Source organism: Ciconia boyciana, chromosome 10 (genome assembly GCF_034638445.1).
Source record: "Ciconia boyciana chromosome 10, ASM3463844v1, whole genome shotgun sequence".
NCBI lineage: Eukaryota > Metazoa > Chordata > Aves > Ciconiiformes > Ciconiidae > Ciconia > Ciconia boyciana.
Genome location: NC_132943.1, coordinates 29,761,962 through 29,782,482, shown reverse-complemented (window position 1 = coordinate 29,782,482; position 20,521 = coordinate 29,761,962). Strand labels below are relative to the sequence as shown.

At 40.6% G+C, this 20,521-nt stretch overlaps 1 protein-coding gene across 3 annotated transcripts in view; it reads right to left on the bottom strand.

Annotated features, from left to right (window-relative positions):
* Positions 1 to 20,521, bottom strand: part of PARD3B (par-3 family cell polarity regulator beta) — a 439,522-nt gene that overhangs the window by 98,523 nt on the left and 320,478 nt on the right. For all 3 annotated transcript variants that reach the window (XR_012044291.1, XM_072874183.1, XM_072874182.1), the window contains one exon: positions 2,846 to 2,956. Coding sequence is in view for 2 of the 3 variants with exons in the window: in XM_072874183.1 (XP_072730284.1) it covers positions 2,846 to 2,956 (111 nt within the window). In the remaining variant the exon portion in view is untranslated. The remainder of the gene's footprint in view (positions 1 to 2,845; positions 2,957 to 20,521) is intronic.

Sequence of the window (20,521 nt, the reverse complement as noted above, 5' to 3'; positions counted from 1 at the left end):
TACAGCTTATCTCAGAAAGATAAAATTAGGTGCGTGTTTAAGTTAATCCTAAAAAGGTTAAACATTAGAAAAGCAATTTGTATTTTATTCAAGCTCTTAAATACAGGATTTGTTCACAGGTATCGGGACAAAACGTACTACATTTCTATCAACAGTTCTGTAGTTTGTTCTACTATTACATCCCTAGTAGTTTTAACATATACGCATTTCACTCTCAACAAGAACAGACTTGAAAATATGCCTATGCTCTAGTAAGCTTCAGTGAAGCTTGGTTTTATAAATATGAGACCAAGTATGCAGGATTGCAGCTAGTGAAGTCATAGAAGCAGAAGATCTATGGTGTGGATGTGCCACAAGGTTTTCTTTGCCAATATGTGCATTAAAATCTTGGACTTGAATTACATTATAGAATTACTAAATCTTGGGACACAGCTATAAAACTTGACTTTACTATCTTACTGAGCATCATCACTAGGTGAACAGTCAACAACTAAGCAAAAGGACTGAATTACCTTCAAGTCAGGTAATGTTTCCTTCCACTGATTTTAATCAATTTCCCACACAGTTCTTACCCATATATGAGAACTAGCTTCCTTATATAATTTTCCTCTAGGAAAGATAAAGTCTCTTCTGTTTTATGATCGACTCAAGAAGGGTTCAATAGTCAGCCTGTAGATAGTCTTATGTGGGCAAACATATACAGCCATGCTCTTACTTAATTTAGAAAGTTGAAGCGAATTGCTTGTTTTTTACAGCATGTGTTGCATTGCTTTGGCGATAATGTAGGGAAAATTTCTTCGCTCCTCTTCTGTTTTTTTATTTTTATTTTTTAATTTTAATCACCCAAACATATAAGTTGTATTACCTGATAAAAAGTGGGGTGATAGTTCTATTCTTGTGCATTATAGAAGAAGAATCAAATAAGTGAGTTAAAAATATCATCTTGGTTCATCCACTTCTCAACACACCTGCTGTTCTCCATTTCAGTCGCAAACTCTTCCAGGTCAAAACTGAAATCATTACTAGAGCAACCAGAATGATGAAGACATTGAGCTGCCAGTTTCTAAGGCAGCCTTACCAAGTTACTGTCAATCAGTGACTGTAATTTAAAGAAAAGCATACAACGCTAAAGAAATATTAAGAACAATTATCTTGTGTCCAATTGGAATGTTAGACCTCTAGACAGAAGGGTTCATTCCTTGCAGCCTGCCAACATTTTAGTAAATGACACTGGCCCTTTAACAGATGGGATACATGCTTCTTAGCTTGCCAGGACCCTAATAAAAGACACTGGCTTCTTTAAAATGAAGGACACATACCTCTCAAATTGCCAGTATCCAAATTGGGAGTCAGCAGTTTAAAATAAAGGCACTCATCAATCTGGCAAAATCAAGGACACGGCACAGAAATTTTAAAACAAATGGTACAAAGTTTCTCCTGACATTATTTAACTTAGATGAACTAAATACTTAAACACTGGCTAAGCATATCCAGTAGAAGCACTGTAAAAACTGGATAACTTACTAGCTTTTAAACCAGTAAATATTAGCAGCAGACTTCAAGAGCTGGGGTTTGGATTTATTCCTTTTCCCCATCAAACCCGTTAGCTACCACTTATACGGCTGACCACGCACTGCATGACTCGAATGAAAGCAGGGTGTCTTTTCCCTGGGCACTGACCAGCACCTCAAAGGCTGGCCCATGTGGAAAGACCCTGCCTGCCCAAAGGAACCATAACTGCTTCCATTCCATCTCCCAGGAGCAGGATGTTCCAGTGAAGGAAAGTGACCTCTGAAAGATTTCCCCATGCCCTGACAACTCATATTACTACAACTTGGAAAGTTTTACGGCAACTGCAGACACCTCTTGAGAGCCAGCAAGTATGGGCTCTCTAACTTTTCTGATAGCAGCCATCAGAGGGAAACAAAGACCTTCTTCAGCATATCATGACGTACATCTGGATGAGTTGTAGGGAAGGGGAGAGAGGAGTTTGCTGAACCTTGTCAGCGCTTGCAAACTGTCCCCAGTTACTGAAGGGCAGACATGGGAGAAAGCAGAAAACTATAAATTCTCTTTGTCTGGAAAGATAACGAAGTTGCTAAGATTGGGCATGAAAAAGGAGTATTTTATGAACTAGACAGAGAACTGGGCTTATTCACATCAGTGGTTCCTTTCATTTCAGTCTCAGAACCTTACCTCAGAAATATGGCAGCTAACGGCTGGCACACACCCAGCTTCTTGCCTTGCCCATCTCACCCACCCCACTGCTTGCAGACCCCTACCTCTTCAGACTGATGTTAACCATTTGAACCTGCTTTCTTCCTGGTGTCTCTTGGCATACTCAGCATTTGTTGAGTAGATGTTTCTGCAACGTATGGCTAACCAGCAAACGCTGTGCGGAGAAGAACATACCTAAGTACAAAAACTACCATTTGATGGCACAGCCCACTGAAGCCAAAGAGGTCTGAAGTGCTGGAAAAGCAGAGGCTGTCAGGAGAGAAGGGAGGAGGTTCTTGCTTTAGAGAAGCAGAGAAAAAAATTACTAAGTCAGCTGGTCTTGGGAATGGGCAGAGGTGAAACAGGTTTTGAAGGAACTGATCTTCACCAGCTTAGCAGAAGTTGGGATCTCAATAGCAGCTACCACAGTGAAGTGCACAGAAACTGCAGGAGACAGGCAAGCTCCTGTCATACAGCAGCCCTGACTCGGCCAGGAGATCAGCCTAAAGCTCTGCGTTGCCTGGACCTGACTGCCAGCAGGCACGGTCCGGCTGGCTGTCCCTTCAAGCAATCTCTTGCTTTGAAGTTTTTCATCTGATGAACAAAGACGCTGCCACCATTTACTCACCTTTCACGTTCATCTTTCATTTTCTCCAGCTCCTCCTCTTTAAGTATGCCTTGCTTTGGATTCCCCTTCTGATCCGTTTTCCCACTTTTATCTTCTTTTTTCTTTCCAAATCTGTTTAAGATATCAAGGAAGGAGTCAGGAGGAAATAATTACTAGAAGAAAAAACAGTACTTATCTATCATAAACCACAGAAATTCTAGGCAATCAAAACACTGTGAATTTTTATCTTAGTCACTCATAAATTTCCCACATTGCAAAATAAGTTACCAGTATTAAATGGGCCATATGCAATAGGAAGGACTGGTTACAAATTGATTTGGACCCTGTACTTCTGAAAGCTATTGCTTGAAACAAAGTTGAAAAGCCCCACGAAACCTGAAATGCAAGGCACTGCAGGGCTGGACTATTAATACGGCACATGTTAATGTTGATGAACGTTCTTCTTACCACAGGACAGCTCTCTGAAAGCAATCTGCAGTGGCTGTGGTGTCAGCACCCAGACTGGACCACATGTTCTGCTCTTATCAGTAACTATTATCTCTCATTCATGTCTGGCCTTAATTTAAGGATTTGTTCTTTGTTTAAATGATGATACAATCATAAAGAATAAAATCTTGATATATTCTGAGAGTACAAAACTAGACAGTTCATAAGAGCTCTTTTTTAAAGTAATTCTGGGTTTTTCTTGCTGCCTAGTAATATACTATCATGTAATATTTATGCTGTGGAAGTCCTCCAGAGACCCCAATCAGTTCGGGGGTCCCACCATTCTATACACTGTACAAATATGCATAATATAAGTCTGCTTTACACAGCCTACAAAAGGTGACTGAACTGGGGAGCTACACTTCATTTCTGATGGAGCTAGACAGAATACTGGGGTCAAGTATGTCAAATATGCTCATGAATTATGGGCCAAAAAGTATAAAAACCTCCCCTCCTCTTGCCCAATTTGAAATTCTCAGTTCCACACGTAAATGATCAATCTGTCTTCCCATGCAAATTAATGTGTCCTTGCATGCATGACAACAATGTAAGGAAGAGCAATGATTCCTTCATCAAATATACCATATCGCAAACTAATTACTTTCACTCAAAATGGCAAACTCTTCTGTGAAAGTCTGCAGCATTGCCTCAGTGATCTTTCTTTTACCCTTTTTATTTTTCATGTTGGCCCAAACTGCCTCAAGTGAAATAGCTGAACTACTGTGCATCTTCTTAAGCTGTAAATCATTGACTTTAGGTTTCTCCTCTGACCAAAGCAGAAATCTTGCAAATACTGTCGGGCTCATAAGTTAATGATCCAAATTTTTTGTGAATTTAATCAATAATTCTGAGCTTGTGGTCAAATGAAGTTCTCAGGGACCCTGCAGCAAGTCTTCCAGAGAACAAGAACTTGGTTAGAAAGGGAATGATGGGCATGAAAGACAGACATGTGGCATGTGGTGCTAATGAGAAGAAGGGCAAATACCACAGGTAATAACATGAGATGCTTTATCGTGGCTCTGCCATGGACTGTGCTGGGGAGTAGGAAGAGTCATATCTCAGTGGATGGTCTCTTCCTTTTTCTTATGTGTGGCAATAGAGATAGATGGTGTCTTACATTCCTTGAGGGATCCTTTGATCAAAATACCTCAACTACAAACTATCTTCAATTCTTTTATTATGGTTCCTACTCATTTCAGTGCTTCCAGAAAGACAGCAGATACTTTCCATGCTTTGGCTTTTCTTGAGTGTAGAGCAGCACACCAATTCCACTGCTGCTTTCTGAGTTCTAGCAGTCCCAAGAGACTGTGGAGTCACGAACCCCGTCAGAGGATGGTGATGGCAGTGAAGGCAGCAGTCGGGAAACACAAGAGAGAGACAGGGGTTGTACATACAGAGTGAGAAGGTACAAAGTGAGAAGGGCTCACAGATATGAGATGACCCAGGTGGAAAAGAAAAGCTAGATGAAACTCTGCATATATTGCTCTCTACAGAGATGTCAGGCAGTCAAACAACAAATCACCTGGGGATGAGCACCAGCAGGCTGCACCTGAAGCACCCCTGCTTCCTAACGCTTGCACATGCTGGGAAGGTCTCATGGCAGTTTTCTCAAGAGAGGCTGTATTAGCACCTGCATCTTGGTCATAATCCAACCCTGGTACTTTGTTTATATTCAGGCTGCCTGCTTTTCTCCCACAGTTTCAATTATGGGTTCGTGGAGTCTCATATTCGACTGTAGTATGTATTGATTTTGAAAACATTATTCTTGGGCATTTTGTATTGCTGCAGGGAGCTGAAGTTGGATATGTTGCATACTTGAGAGAAATGTAAAAAAACTTTAACATACATCCCTTTCAAGCCTAAGTATTATTTCTTGCTTACTGGGGAAATAAATTTTAAATAAAATAAAGTGACAATTTTGATTGTAATAACTGCCAACATGACAACTCTCAGCAAAAATAGCGCTGTTTGCTGGTAGAGCTGCTCTTGCCATAAACTGGCAAGTTCCAGTGTAATTATAAATTGGGAATAGTGAGTTGGTCTTGATGAAAACAACTTTTGGTTTTTTGCTATTTTTGGCTTCAGATGGGATTTGTGCATGTTTACAATTTTAACCTGTTACACTAAGTATACAGCATATAGCTCAAGGCTAGGAAACCGTTCAGATTTTTGGCCTCTTTTGCACACTGCTATACCATAAAAATCCATTTTCTTCTTCTTATTGTAATATGTTTTTCAGCTCAACAAAAATCTTGTACAAACATTAAAAAATAAAAGCAGAAAAAATTTAACACTGTTGTGTTAAGACCACAAATTTTATGATAGGGTGTATAAATTCAGGCAGAGATGATACTGGGGTTTTTGTGGTTTAATGCTGTCTATTCTATACTGCTTCTCTTAACAGTGTATATGGGTCTCACTAATTGCCATGGGCTTCCGATGGTAAAATTAACTTGCACCCATTGTAATTTTGCATGGGTTTGTGCACTACAGGCTTAATGGTCCTCTACTGCTTATAGGAACAACAACAAAAAAGAAGTAAGAGTACTTGCTGCCCAACTGGGTTTGATCATGTTCTCACTGATATCAGTGTGAGGCCCTCCACTGATTTCAACAAGGACAGGATAAAAATCTATTGCCAAAATTATACTATGGAATTAATCAAATCCATTTTAAAATTCTATGAAAACTGAAAGGCCTTAGGATTTGAAGTTTCCAGTTCTCCAGGCAACAAATAATTGGACTGTGGTAAAATCTGCCTTCCATATTAATACTATTGTCAGGAGAATAAAAACATTAATGAAAAAATGTATGGTGCACAAATTTTTATAAGGTCTGTTTTGCCATACTGTGCACAGCAAAATTCTCTTCAACTTAATATCTGATGGAATTGTTACTCTGAAACCCTTATGTAGCAAATGGAGAAATTTAACTAGAAGACCTGAAAACAAATGGATCAGCTGTATCCTCTCATTCTATATCCATCTATAATCAATTTATATCAAATGAAGCCACTTGTAATCATAACGACAGAAAGGAAATAAATCCGTATCTTCCCAGGTTGAATGAGTGCCCCAGTTCTCTGATTATCCACTGTAAATGCTTGGGAAGTACTGTTAAAGAAGTTAAAGTCCTAATAACCTTAGCATACTTTTCAGTTGAGAAAATTAATATTCCAACTACTCAGAGTATAGTCCTCCTGTAAACAAAAGCATAAAGGGATTTTCTTTATGTGATCAGACCTCCAAGTGCTTCATCCTTATGGGAAAAGCCCATATGCAACAGTTGAAAACATGCCGTGTGAGACCGAGGAACTATTCTATTTCTATTAATTTCAAAGGGTGTCCTGCAAATACCTAAAATTTTTCCCCTTAGAAGCATTAAATGAATGAAGTCTCTGAATACCAAACGTGTGTCGTCATCTTGCAGTATGTATTACCACTCTGTTGGCTGTAGCATATGTATGCTTCTTTTCAGGGCTTCCAAGGGCTAAAAATCAAAACAAACCTTCTATAGACCTGCTCTGTTATACTTGGGATAAACGTCTTATATGCAAGACCTAAAGCTGTGGTCATGGCAACACTTCGTTTCCGTGTGGAGCCGTGAGCTTCCAGATCTCAAATGTGTTGATATTTGCTTCAAGGATTAAAAAGCAGGCAGGTCTATAAAGTCCCAGACCTCTAAGCAGGAGAAACATCTGGTGGCTGGAACCCTAAGCAGCTTCCTGGCTAAATTCAGCAATTTGGATTTCTTAGTTAATTCAGTTGCCCTGGATCAGTAGGTGTCACTGCAGCTAACAGGGTACATAATGGAATTGCAGACGTCTGCGGGGAAATAATTCCAGAGGGCCTATGACACAGTCAAGCAAGATACAAAGCCTAACAATGTCATAAAATCTTGACATCTACAGAAATGATCTGTAAAAAAACAAAATGATTTGTAAAGTACATATAACAAAAGCTCTGGCTCCTAGTCATTTCACAGCAAATGGGGAAAAATGTTGAGATTATTAAAGCAGCTCCCTTATGAAAGACTAGAAATAACCCTTAAAATTAAATTTAAATGTGAGTAAGAATGAATGAGTGAGCAAGAAAGATAAAGATACTAATAAGGTATGATTTTCAGGTCCACACAGGGACTATAAAAAGCTTATTAACTGCCACTACTGCCGTGTGTTTTAAGCTATTTTATCACTCAGCTTTACAGCAGAAGAAATACTCTAGAAGCAGTGCTGTGCTTTGATTAATCACTTTCATACATACGCTTTTACAGAGTATTAAACATTGCCATAAAGATCTTTAGTGAGTCAGACTTGTTGGTGATTACAGGCCAGGCTCATTTTACATTTATGTTAATAGCAGCATTAATGAAATACATCTTTTACATTTTTAGTGGCTCTCTAAATACCTAAAAGGTTTGTTATTAAATGTTTACTTATTGGGCATGCCATTGAGTACTACACCAGTGGGACCAAGAGCTTTGCAACAACTGAAAAAACTATAGAAAGAAGAGAACATGTTTTGGTAAAACATGTTTCAACATTTTGAGAACAGAGCACACACAGCAAGGGCTGGGCAACACTGTTCAAATCTTCACCAATATCCAAGAAGATGAAAGTACCTCCGTGACACGAGTTCAACTTCTGGTAAAAGGGCAGCTCTGCGCAGGGGCCCGCAAGCCAGGAGGGACGAGCATCTCTCTTCCTTGCCCCACTGCCAGCCCCCTGCTCCCAGTGCGTGGATCCCATTCCCTCTGTGGAGGATTTAGCCCCAGCGACACCAAGATGCCCCAGCGTGTGAGACCTACTGCAGCAAGACCTCCTCATGACAAAGCCTTGCCCAGGAGCGGGTTTTGACCCAGCCTCCCTGATTTGGCAGGGTGAGAGAAAAGCCCTGGTAAGACGATGAACACAGGAGAGGGCCATTTCAGCCCCTTCTGCTCCCTGCTCCCGGGTGGGTAGTGCCTCCAGCTCTGGGGAAAGGGAGAGGAAGGGGTAAAACGGGAACACCACCGCTGGGCTGCGCAGAGCTGTGTACACCACCAATACTGTTTGGTAAGCTGGAAAGAGACTTGGAAAAGTAAAGAAACAAAATCCACTTTTAACCAGATTTGGTGAGGTCTGCTTGCAGGAAGGAGTTACGCGGCTAGCCTGGTGCCTCCCTGCTCTCCCACCTGCTGGGGCTCACTCCCAGGGCAGCACGGAGCGAGAGGCAGGCAGCAAGAGCAGCAGCTTTCCGTAGTGAGCAACAGGGCAGCTTAGGCAATCAAAACCAGCATCCATGAAAAGGGAAAAATGACCTAACCTCTGATTTATTTTATCAATGGAGGACCCGCCAATTTGTTAAAATGTCCTGTGCTACAATTATTATTTGTATTTTGCAAATGTAGCTAAACTTCATGAATGTGAGTATCCTCACATTTAGCCATCTTCAAATTATTTTGGGAGATAATCCACATGATTCTGATGCTGCGATCAGAGTTAAACTGGTTATGGTCAGCAGGAAAAGAGAAGGTTATGAAGAAAATGCAAATAGAAAGAAATCCACATTATAAACATCAATATATGTTGCTCCTGTTATGTCAACATTAAGCGAACAAGTGCCTTTTTTTGTATTTTTTTCTTTTTAATTTACTGTATCAGGCTGCTGGAGCTAGACTAAAATGACTGAGCTTCCAGATCCAGTCTAATGGGAGTAAAACTTATCTTTTTAACAACTCTGATTAAACACAACCTCCCCCCACCCGTTTATTTCTTTGATGCCCAAATTAGCATCTTTTCTGCAGCATGCTGAATTAATTAGTACAGTGACAAAGAATTAGTCCAGATAGGATCAAAGCTGAAACCGTATTTATCTGGAATTTGAAATTAAGAGCAGAGAGTATTAACCCCCAGCACTTCAAGGAGCTTTCCACATGGCATACTTAGTAAGCCTTCCAGGAGTTCATTCAAAATAAATCAACAGTGCAATTTTTTTCCCCACTGAAGTTTTGCTAAAAGGAAAATAAATTTGCCATGAAGCCTGCTACAATGGGGAACTGCCTTTAACGCATACCCTGTACATGCTACTCATTATGTAACTTGTAGGCATCAGTAGAACAAAGCAACCAAAGCTGAGAAAAGACAGTTAATCACATTTGTATTAATGCTTGGATCATCACATTGTTCACAGACTTAGGGGCTAATGAAAGAATTCCCAGCACCAAATCTGAGAAGCTGCTTGCTGTAACACCTCACAGGTAAATAATCTATAATCTTCAATGGAGAGGGTCACACGCAGAAACGAAAAGTCAAACAGAAGCCCTAAATTACACAGTGAAGTTTACTCTGAGAGTATCAACCATGTGGACAGCAATAAAAGAAAATCTTCACTGCTGGTATCATTGTCTCGGGTATTATCTGTGTTTCAGTATCAGATAAAAGACTGGAGGCTGTTTGCCATGTGAAATGCAAGAGGTTGCTCTTCTGCTAGAAATTGCAGAACAAAGGCAATCTAAATAATCACCCCAAAATCTTTTCATCCATCATCTTCCCTAAGCCTTTGAGCCCCATATCCTTATTTTTTAAATGTGGAACTTGCTCTTAGTTTAGATAGAAGTGAGTTACTGTAACTCATTCTGGTAATTAGACATTAGGAAATCCTTACCAGTGGGACAGTTCTGCCCTTCTGTACCATTTCTCAAATCTCACTTCTGCAGTATATAAAATAACCAAAGACAAAGACCAAGGAACATGATGGTACCCTAAGACTTGGGCCACCTGAGTTAGAAGTGGTTGCTGCAAAACCACTAAGTCCATCTACTGAACCAATGGAATGCAATAAGTCTCATCAGCTGCTAGGTAAATATAGACAACAGAAGGCAGCTATGAAGACTCATCCTTCATACTTCAAGGAACTTATTTTTAGAAAGCATGCTGAGGTAGTCTGAGTGGTGGAGATAGCGTTCATGAAGAGGGGTCACCACTATTATTATCTGACCAGGAAAATCGTGATGTTGAATAGCAGCTATGCATCTGTTTCCATGAAAGGATGCTTCTATCATCTGATGACCATGTTGCTGGTCTTTTTGGTCACCAGTACAAGAATTCTGCATCCCACATCACATACATCAAGAAAGAAAAAACTACAGTAATAGAGCACAGCTGTGATTTACAGCTTGATCAGAAGAAGGAAAAAATTGATTTATAGTCTGTCCAATGCAACAAACCCTGCCTGTTGGTCCACCAGACTGTGGAATTACCCTCCACCCAAGTAAGGAATTATTCCCATATACTCTTATTTTTCCCTACTTTCATACAGCATTAGCCATTTTCCCCTCTTGGTTCTATCCTATGGGCAAGTAATTTCTTCTGAAGTGAATACTAATTGTGTCCCAGACAGTGCACAGAAACATAGCTATGCCTACTCTGTATGGAGTCTGCAAATGCCAACCTGCCAACCCCAGGGGAACACGATAATCATACCCATATCTTGGGTATGGTAACTCCATACTCAAAGCAAAGGAAAAGGACCAGAGTATTAAGTCCTTGACTCTGTTTTCTTAATTCCCATTTCATAGTCACCCATTTTCTCATCTCTCCACTAAAAGAAAAGAAAGAAAGAAAGAAGCAGGCAGTTTGGCTAGCTACTAGTTTTTCCAGGAATTTGTTATTCTCTGTCATGCAGGAAAAAGATAAATGCAGTTTCTGACTGAACCTATTCCTCTAAGGTTCAGTCACTAGGACTAAGTAGGAGACAGAGACTCCCTGTGCAGTCTGTGGATGTTGCCAGCTGCCCCTCTGGAACTACTTGCTGACTTTGTGGTTTTCTCAGATGTCGGTTTGGAAATTCTGCAGCCAGACGAGAGCCAGTGTGCCTCCATGTCTCACCAGCACCTCCAGCCCTCTGCAGGTAACTGAGAACCACTTGAAGGTGGGACAGGGAAAACACCAACTGCAGGGAACTAAAAGATAGCTCTTTGGGTGCCAAACTTGACAAAAACAGGCTGCTAAGTTTTTTCTTTTCTGTTTCATGCTTTCTCCTCATCTGTTTTGTGTCTCTTTCCCCTACTACTAGCTACATGACCCCAGAATTCACTGAAGTATCAACTACATATGATGTATAGCATATGTATGTATTATGCATGTTTACAAGGGGAAGAACTTTTCATTTTTCTCATATCATAACTCTCATGGTACTTGGTACTTTCCTTAGCATTTCAGCTACTGAGGCACTATATGAGAACCTCCACTCACACTACAAAACTTTTTGCTCAGCCCTCTTGGCTATGGAGAAACAACGTGCAACTGTGACAGTATCAGAACTGCAGATACAGAACTCATGAGGCAAATTTAAATACATGACATTTGCAAAACAAAACTGAAAACCTGCTACATTTGCACTCAGAGCCATGATACTTCGAGGTGTCAGACTTGCTAATCATGTCACCACTGCAGTACTCGCCTTCTCAACCAAACCACGTGCCTCCCTCCCCTTACATGCCACAGTGGGGATTTGTTGTGGCTTATCTGACTTTCATGAAGTGAAACCACTCATTGCAGGTTCCAGCAAGATCTCCAGGAAAAACATGACCCTTGAAAAACAGCAGGAATACAGAGGACTCCCCTGTGTTTTGACTAAGACAACACCCCAGCCTTCATGAAAGCTCCATTCTCTATAGGAATGCAGTAACTCTCTAACGATCAATTAATGTTGAGCATATACCATCATATCCATTCTACAAATGAAGAAACTGAGGCACGAAGGGTAAAAATGACTTGCCCGGTTTAAAAGGTCCCGTTCTTTCTCTATGGATCACCTCAGAGCTATGATTACATTCTCATTGCATATCTACCCGCCTCATTTTCCAACCAGTTTGCTATGATGCTTTTTCCCCTTGACTATTTTCCCCCCATCTCCTTTAAGTTCTCTCCTCATTCATTTCCTTCTTTTCTCCTAACACACTCACTCTCCCCCTCCTTGGTCCACACTCCTTTCTTATGCTCCACTGCTGCACTGCTACAGAAATACCTCTTCCTGGAGATTTCTGCTGAAGACTGCATGAAAGGAATGTGTCTTGGGAACCAGCACGCTTGCCTCTGAGACACTGCACAGCAATATGCAGTAGAGACATGCAGAGATCTCTACAGTGGCTGAGCTACCAGAATCGGTCTCCACTCTTTCTCAGCAGGATGCATTAGCCTGTATTTGAGCTCTGCACTGCTCAGAGTGCTTGAGAAACTCTGAACTAAGAGACAGTACACAGTAAAGAGACTCTTTCGAAGGGAGGCTTGTAAGAGGGAGAGAGATGGTTCTTGAATAGGAAAGGGAGGTTGTAAAGGCAAAGGGAAAACCTAACATGACTTGTTTTTAGGTTCCACAATGAACTTCTAAGGTTAAAGCATCACAAATTCCACCTCTGCACCTCGACTGTAGCTGACATTTTTACAAAGCAGTAACATTCAAAACAATGCCAAAATAAGAGTGGCGTTATATATACTGTATTTTGAAAGATGTGTTTCAGCGTAATAAATAATAGATGGTTTTGCATTTTTAAACTGTCAAAATCAGTCCTTCTGATAAATAATACCTTCCCTCCCTGGCCTTAGCTATTGTACATTACTAATTAGACATAGCAGTTTGTGGTTAACATTCTTCCCTACAGATTTATTATTAGCTTGTATATTCTTTTCAGTAGAATTGTGCTAATGGTAAGGTCTGCTGGAGGCCAACTGCATGAAGCCACTGGGAGGAGAAATCTGTTTGCCTGTCAAAACAGTGGCTATCAATTAGAACTGTAAATGTGATTCCTTTAAGTGTCTTGGATGGCAGCAAAGATTTCCAGTGACGGATTAGGGGGCTGAATCACTTTCATATTGTACTAAAGGAAGCCTTCAGACAAACAGCTGTCCACATGAAACAAATTCAACACTATTTTTGAGCAAGTCCAGAAGAACCAGTCTGACCTGCCAAAACTCCCTCTGCTATTTTCCCAGAAATCCCAGCTTTAGAGCATTTTATGTGGCATACTGACAAAACGGATACTAGATTATTCTGTGGTTTTCTTAGGAAAACTTGACTTAGGATAGCTGTAACTACAGGAGAAAAAAACAACGAAGTTGCTGAAAGACACGATGCATCCAAAAAGAACCAGTGAGACGATGCAATTCCACTGTTCACTGATTCGGGATGCAGTCCTGGCACACAGAGAGCAATTTCCCCTTTGATACATGCACCCTGCTCTCATTAGCATCAGTAAGATTTGTGTGGACATACTGATAGGAATATGTTCCCCCTGTATTTTGCAGGAAATTAACACCACTCACTTGGGGACTGAAGGAGGCACTGTCTGTCACTCTCAGGCAGCCTCTCTGCCAGTTAATTAAGCAAAAACCTCTGCCACAAATCTCAAGAGGAAGCTCTTCCCTGTTCTTCTTGGTGCAGCAAAACTGACATGAAGGAAAATGTCAGGAGCAGGAACTGGGAAGTGGTGATGTTCAGGGAAGATGAACTTCAGCCTGCCTTTGCCAAGATCTTTTGCCACTAGGATTTTGTGGATTTTGAAAATAGTTATTAGAAATCAAATTGATTAGTTATAGCTGAGTTTAAGCTTTAAGAACGATTTAAGAAAGTATTCAACTCTCATACATTGTGGCTTTTGGTTGGTTATTTTCAGCAGAGGTAATCCTAGACGGCATGTATAAAAACAAGTCAGCAAGACTGCTAACCCTCCAGGACTCCACTGCTCATTTCATGCCAAAAGAGTGACTAACCAATACAGGAAAAAGCAAAGGACTCCGCCATACTCACAAAATGTGGCTCTGGCAGCTGAAGGACAAGGGTTCAGCATGGGGAAGGTTTCATCCAGTTGCTACACAACAGACTCTCTCATCAGGCTGGGAAACTAGACTGAATGTATTAAAAACCTTGCCTCAGTGCCACTTTATAAATAAAGAATAAATATCGGAGCTAAGTGACTGAAATTTTTAGTCAATTACATGAACTACACAGCTCTCTCATATCTGCTTTCAATAGTATTGCTCAGGAACTATGCGCCAGAAACTTTCTTTATAAGGTTTCAGTGAAGACCTGGCAATCACTTCTGTTTCTTGAATCTTAAAAGCAGTAATTCTGGAGCAATCAGATAGAGAAATACATTTTACTGGATAAGGGCAGACAAAATTGATAGAATAGTGCTTAAAACCATGAAGTACTTCTATTTTGCTGGCTATTACAACCACGTAGCTTGAAGTTGCACAAACAACATAAACAGCCCAGATTCCCAAAACTTTTTCCTCCTTGCATATTTCTTGCCTTTCACACATTGACTCTCTACCACAGATGTTTCTACACTATTTTTAGAGGAATCATTTGTTATTGGTGTTTATATTGCCAGCCTGTTAATTTTTGTGTGACAATATAGGGAAAAATCTCTCTGCTTTCTTGTTCAGACACAGCGATGCTTTGTTCACCACACAAAGGCTTTGACTTCTTTTATCCCTACCCCCACAGCTCCATGTCCTAAGGTTATATTCACTCATTCAACTATTTGCAATACTAACTAACTGGCACTAATTTTACCTAGTGACCAAAATGAGCACAGAGACCCTACAGATTCTGTATGTTATCATCTCAGCATAAAAAAGTTAGTCTGAAAAAGAACTTAATTATGAGGGTGATAAAACAAATGTTAAATTCAAAGCCCATAGCAGCATAGAAGGCTGAAGAACACAGATGAAGTCTGTCACTCATTTCATTAAAACTTCTGCCACAGGAGATGCCAGGAGAAAACAGTATCACTGCATGAATAAAAACTAAATGGTGTGGATAAAAAACTACTCTAGGGCGTGTAGTCAGTCAATGCACTTAACTCTTTTTTGATTCCAAACTGTGCCTGATTCAACCACAATTTCTCCTGAATGTATTAGTTATTAGCCGTTGCCCATCAAATAATTTGTAGGGGAAAAACTCTGGCTTACAGGTTACCCATGAACTGGACACAATCAGTATTCATTACAATGAACATTCTGCTTACTCATCATTAACTGCAACTGATCACATGTATTGTTTCTGCTTCTTAACTTGATAACTTATTGTTTAAAAACCACCTTCACAAGCAGAGGGGAGGAGAAGCCAGTCTGCACTTCTTGAACAAACATGTTTTGGCCACAGGCCCAAAAATTTACTGCATAACTCCCCCCTCACAACTGTATGAACACAAATTTCACCACACGGGTGCTCACAGTTGATGAATTATGTTTAGCTGAAAGTATTTAATCTGTAAAACAAACTAGCGACCTGACTGTGAAACAACTTAAGCATCTGCACTTCCATTTCTTTGTCTGTATCCTTGGTCTTCTATCATGGGAAAGAGTGAAAAGAGTGCCTAATTTATCAACTATACCACTCATTATTTGATGTCTCTATACCACTATTTCTTTCAATTTATTAGATACAACATTTAAAACAGATTTTTTTCTCATTATAATTGAGTTGTCTTTGTACTCTCATATTATTGTTGTGCATCTAGACAACTGCACAGATGTACAGAATTTTAGATGAAGCTGCATTACTGATTTATAGCACCACAATGTTGTTATTTTGTCATAGTCTTCTAACTAAAAAGCCCAGTTACCTGGCCTCAATTTTGTTTTTCTTCTCATGTGGGGAAATGAAACCCTTTTACCCCTTTCCCTCCAGTCATACAATTTCCTGCCATCTTCTGTCTCAGTTGTACATAGCTGTTCACTTGTACCACTGTCTCTTTTCCAGCTGCTGCTGAATAGACAGGTATCACTAAAAATATAGTCCAGTGATCCCTGGAAAAAAGAAGCAACAGGATACAGGAATGTAAAGCAGAAATTATGGTTGGATCCAAGGTCCTGAATTTCAATAACTGGAAAGCTGTACACCTGGAAAAAACATTCCCTCAAGTCCACTTACAATAGCTGGAATTAACAGTTGCATCTTTTGTGCTGTTAGACATACTTCCTCTAGCAATTAGCTGGCATATTCTCTAAATAAGCAGAGTAGTAAAAGCCAGTTAATGCCCCAGTGCTGCTATTGGAAATCTTTAATAAAAATCGCTAGTATTTAACAGATTGGTTGAAATTTGGTTCCAAATAGGAGACTTTCATGTCTGACAGAGGACAGTGAGAATTTTGTCTTATATAATGTGGGTAGTACTGTTTGAAACTGAAATGAAGAGGGAAAGGTAAAGGTAAAGAAAAGGAGATACCTAAAGGTTCTCATCTTGCTCAAGAAATATCCAGAAGGTGGAATGGAGAGTCTGAGGAGCAAAATACTTGGACAAGGGAAGAAAGTAAACAACAGATTTACCTGCACTAAGGTGCAAAATATTTGCTTTTTGTTGATTTGAATACAAAAGAACTCAGATGTGGTATATAGGCTTAAGGAAAAAAAAAAAGACAAGGAAAATATACACGTGGGATGAACAAACCTCAAAATCTGTGTGACTTCCATTGTGGAGGAAGATCCCTGGGGAAGAGAAAACACTAGTATCGAGATAGATGCCCAGTATCACTAATGTTTGTGCATCAAATATCTTGACCTGCAAGTTAATTTTATTTGTTAACTACACTTTTTAAAAAGGTATTTAGTGGACACCACATTCCGATTTGTCTTATCAGCACAACTAGTCAAAACCAAATATACACAGAGGCCTGAACAATATTCCAGCTGGGAAATCCCTTCTCCTCTTTCCAGTAGTTACTCTCCTGAATTTGCACATGACCTAGGAGATGGAGCACAGGCTTCCCGTGTCCTTGTGGTTCCAATCACAGCATGTGCTAAGGAACGTTCATTTCCCTGAGGCAGGGCCAAAGAAGAAAGGCCTATTTCATTCTAGCCCATCTTTTTAATTCCCCCAGTAGATGCAGTGTTTACCATTTTACAGAACAGCTGCTTGGAACAAATGCAAACACTGTGTTTATCCTGTGGTATTCGAGTTATCGCACCAGAGAAACTCCATGTCTCCTTTCAACAAAAGAAGGTATTTCTCAGATGCGTTATTTTCCCAGATATCAAATACAGAGAGAAAACTGGTTGAAAATAATCTCAACGCAACTTTATGAAGACATGGAAGAGAAAATTCCTTCTAAAAGGAAAACCATTAAGATAAATCAGGAAAGACCTCTCTTATCATCATTATATAGTAACTTAAGCACAGGATTAAACTTAGCCAGATCACTTATGCTATTAATGACCTAATTTTTTTGAACCAATCTTTATCATATCCCTTGATGTTCCAGAAATAAAGTAAGCTCTTAGACCCCTTCTCTCCTGAATTATAACCCTTTCTGAGAAACTGGTGTGTTCCTCCTTTTCTGAGCCTTATACCTAACCCCAAATCAGGACCCAAAAATAACTCAGCAACCCGTAGTCACAAGATGAAGAATCATAAGTCCTGCTTAAATTCCTTTTATTACTGGCCTTCACCATTAGCCTCTGGGCCCTTCTATAGCCAGCAGGAAGCTCCGTCCTTTGAGCTCTCCTTTCAGATCCAAACCATAATCTGTTATTAAAACTGTCTCACCTAAACCTTTGTCATGCCTAAGCCATCTCACTGCAACACATCCTTGTCCTTCCACAGCATCTATAGCTGGTGTAGAGCTGATTTCATTTGCTCACCCCTGTCCTTGCATGTGCCCTTCAGGCTACTGGCAACTGCTTCAGGCTGGGAGCATGGCTGTCCACTGGAATGCTTTTCACTTGATACCTGTTGATCATGCTAAGACCAGCTGGGATCCTCCTTTGAGACTGACTGGAACATTTTCTTACTTGAGGACCAACATCTGTGAAGCGTACTGAACTTGGAGAACCGTCAGGTCCAGAGTTCAGTGATGTTTGGAGAAGAATATTTTCTTCTAATTTTTTATTCGTATTTTTGTGTATGTGGTAGAAGACAGAGAGGGAGGAGAAGAGGGAGCTGATGCAGATTGATATTACAGTTAGAAAGCATACGATAATGACTATGAAGAGGTTCAAAGCTTTCTAAAATTTTGTAAGATGAACTACATAACAAGGTAAGTGCTTTACAACAGCACTAATTTTAAAAGTGCAAGCTGTCCCCTTATTTCCTGGAAAGTCATCAAATACCAAGACAGAAAAGAAGGACGAACTCAGTGGGATGGCTCAGTGTTACATAGAACTAGTCTGGCTTCTCTCATGAATTTGTCATGTAAACTGTGTGATCTCTCCACTCTACCAACAGAGCAAAAGTTTAATCCATGTGAATAAGTTAATGTATCAATTTCTATGACTCTCTAAAGCTCATTAAAGCTTGCAAAACTAGAAAAACTGATGCTTTCAACAGGCTTTTGCCACTGGTGTGAAACATGCCCCTCTCCCCATCCCTTCTTAATTTTGCTTATGTATGGTGATTTCCAAAGGCACAAAGTTTGGCCTCCCTAAACCTGCAGAAGCTGTCAGTTCTCTCCTACTGCCCCATATGCTTTTTAAGCTTTTGCACCAAAGCAAGAATGGATTTTCTGCTGCAACATCTTAGATAAGCTATTATTAAGAAAATGGTGGCACGTCTGAACTGGAATGGATAGGACTATAGCAACAGATTCTTGTGTTTTTGGGAAGAAGCCTCGTCAGCAAAGCAGCAAAAAAACCAAGAACGGATGGCGGAAACTTCTTCAGCTGCCTGGATTGTCATGGCTCCGACTTCCTCCTGTTTCTGCTTGTCACTCTCTCCCAGAACAAATTAAAAAAGAAAACTCAGCACTGCTGCTGTGCACAACAAGGTTCAGCAAGCCTCCTGATCACCTGCAGAATGTGACAGCCCATAGGGTTAGGAGAGAGACAAAGCCTAGAGCTCCAGTTGGAGTGTGGCAGCAAAGGGGCTGCCAAGGAAGCAGCAGGCTGCAAACAGAACCTTTCCCTGAGAACTTGTTCTTCTGGGCAAAGGCTGGAGGTCTTGGGTTAAAGCTTAAGGTTGAGGTACCTTAACACTAAGGTTGAGGTAATAAGCTATGTTAGCTACTATGAGATTAACAAATTTTCAGCTATGCTGCCTGCATACTGATAAAAGGTTATTTCCCCCCTTACCCCCCCCTTGTCAACAAAAATAAGTCACTATTTGGAATAAGTGGAACTAAAATCAGAATAAACAAGACTATTTTGATCTGACATTAATTGTATAGTAGAGCTTGTTTCGTGCAATGAGCAAATTGTGCATGCCAAAGTTGAAGAAAAGTGAATATAATAAATATAGTCACAACTTTTTTGTTCCCACCTACTTTTACTTCAATAAATCCTTAGAACTTCTCATGCGAACTCTTAAAAAACCCTCCCCACATGCAAAACCACATCTTGTACACTAAAAAATTACACATTGAAAAAGGATGTTGCAAGGCTGCTACCTGATTTTCTTTTTCAGCATCCCTCTTCTAGGCAGAATGTGTTCACAGTGGAAATGCCATCAGTCCACTTTTATTCAATGCCAAAAATGTACATATACAAGCCTAGAAGTCCATAATGCTCTGTTTCATAATGAAGCAGGGCAGGCAGATTGACCATATTCCATAAATCTAGCCTAGCCAGTACTTTTTCCTGTTATTAACTCATTGGCGGTGTAGGATGTTCAAAAGCTGCAAAGACTCAGCGGCAGTTGGACAGAGAGGATCAGCACTAGCCACTGCTGGGGATCTCTGTCCCAGCGCTGTCCCAGGAACATAGTCCTTCCAGCTGCCTCAGCTACCACTGTGCTTTCTCACTGCCACAGTTGCAAAAAAACCTATCCAGACCTTCCCCATCCCTGTAATCCCAGTATCTCCACCTCTGCATCTCAGCTCTGCAGCCAGTAACACTCTTGAATTCCTCTTATTAATACTGAAGCTTGCGTTAAGTACTTGACCCTCCCTTCAAAGGATTCAAGCGACCACCTGCCTGACACGTATCTCAAGCCATTCTCCACAGCTCCAGCCAATACGTGGCTCAGCACTCCAAAAATCAGGGCTGGCACAGCAGCACTTGTGCGAGCATGAGCGAGCAGACGAGAGCAGGGCGGCCAGCCAAGCCCACAGTGTGGCTGCAGCCAGTGCCCAGCGCTACCAGCTCAAATCAACAGCAGTGCATACACAGGCACCCCGAACCAAGCAGTGCACGGGCAGCCCAGCTGCACATGTATCCTTTCTCAGCTCCTTTCTGAATCAAAACCAAACCAACTAGCCCAAAGCAAGCTCTG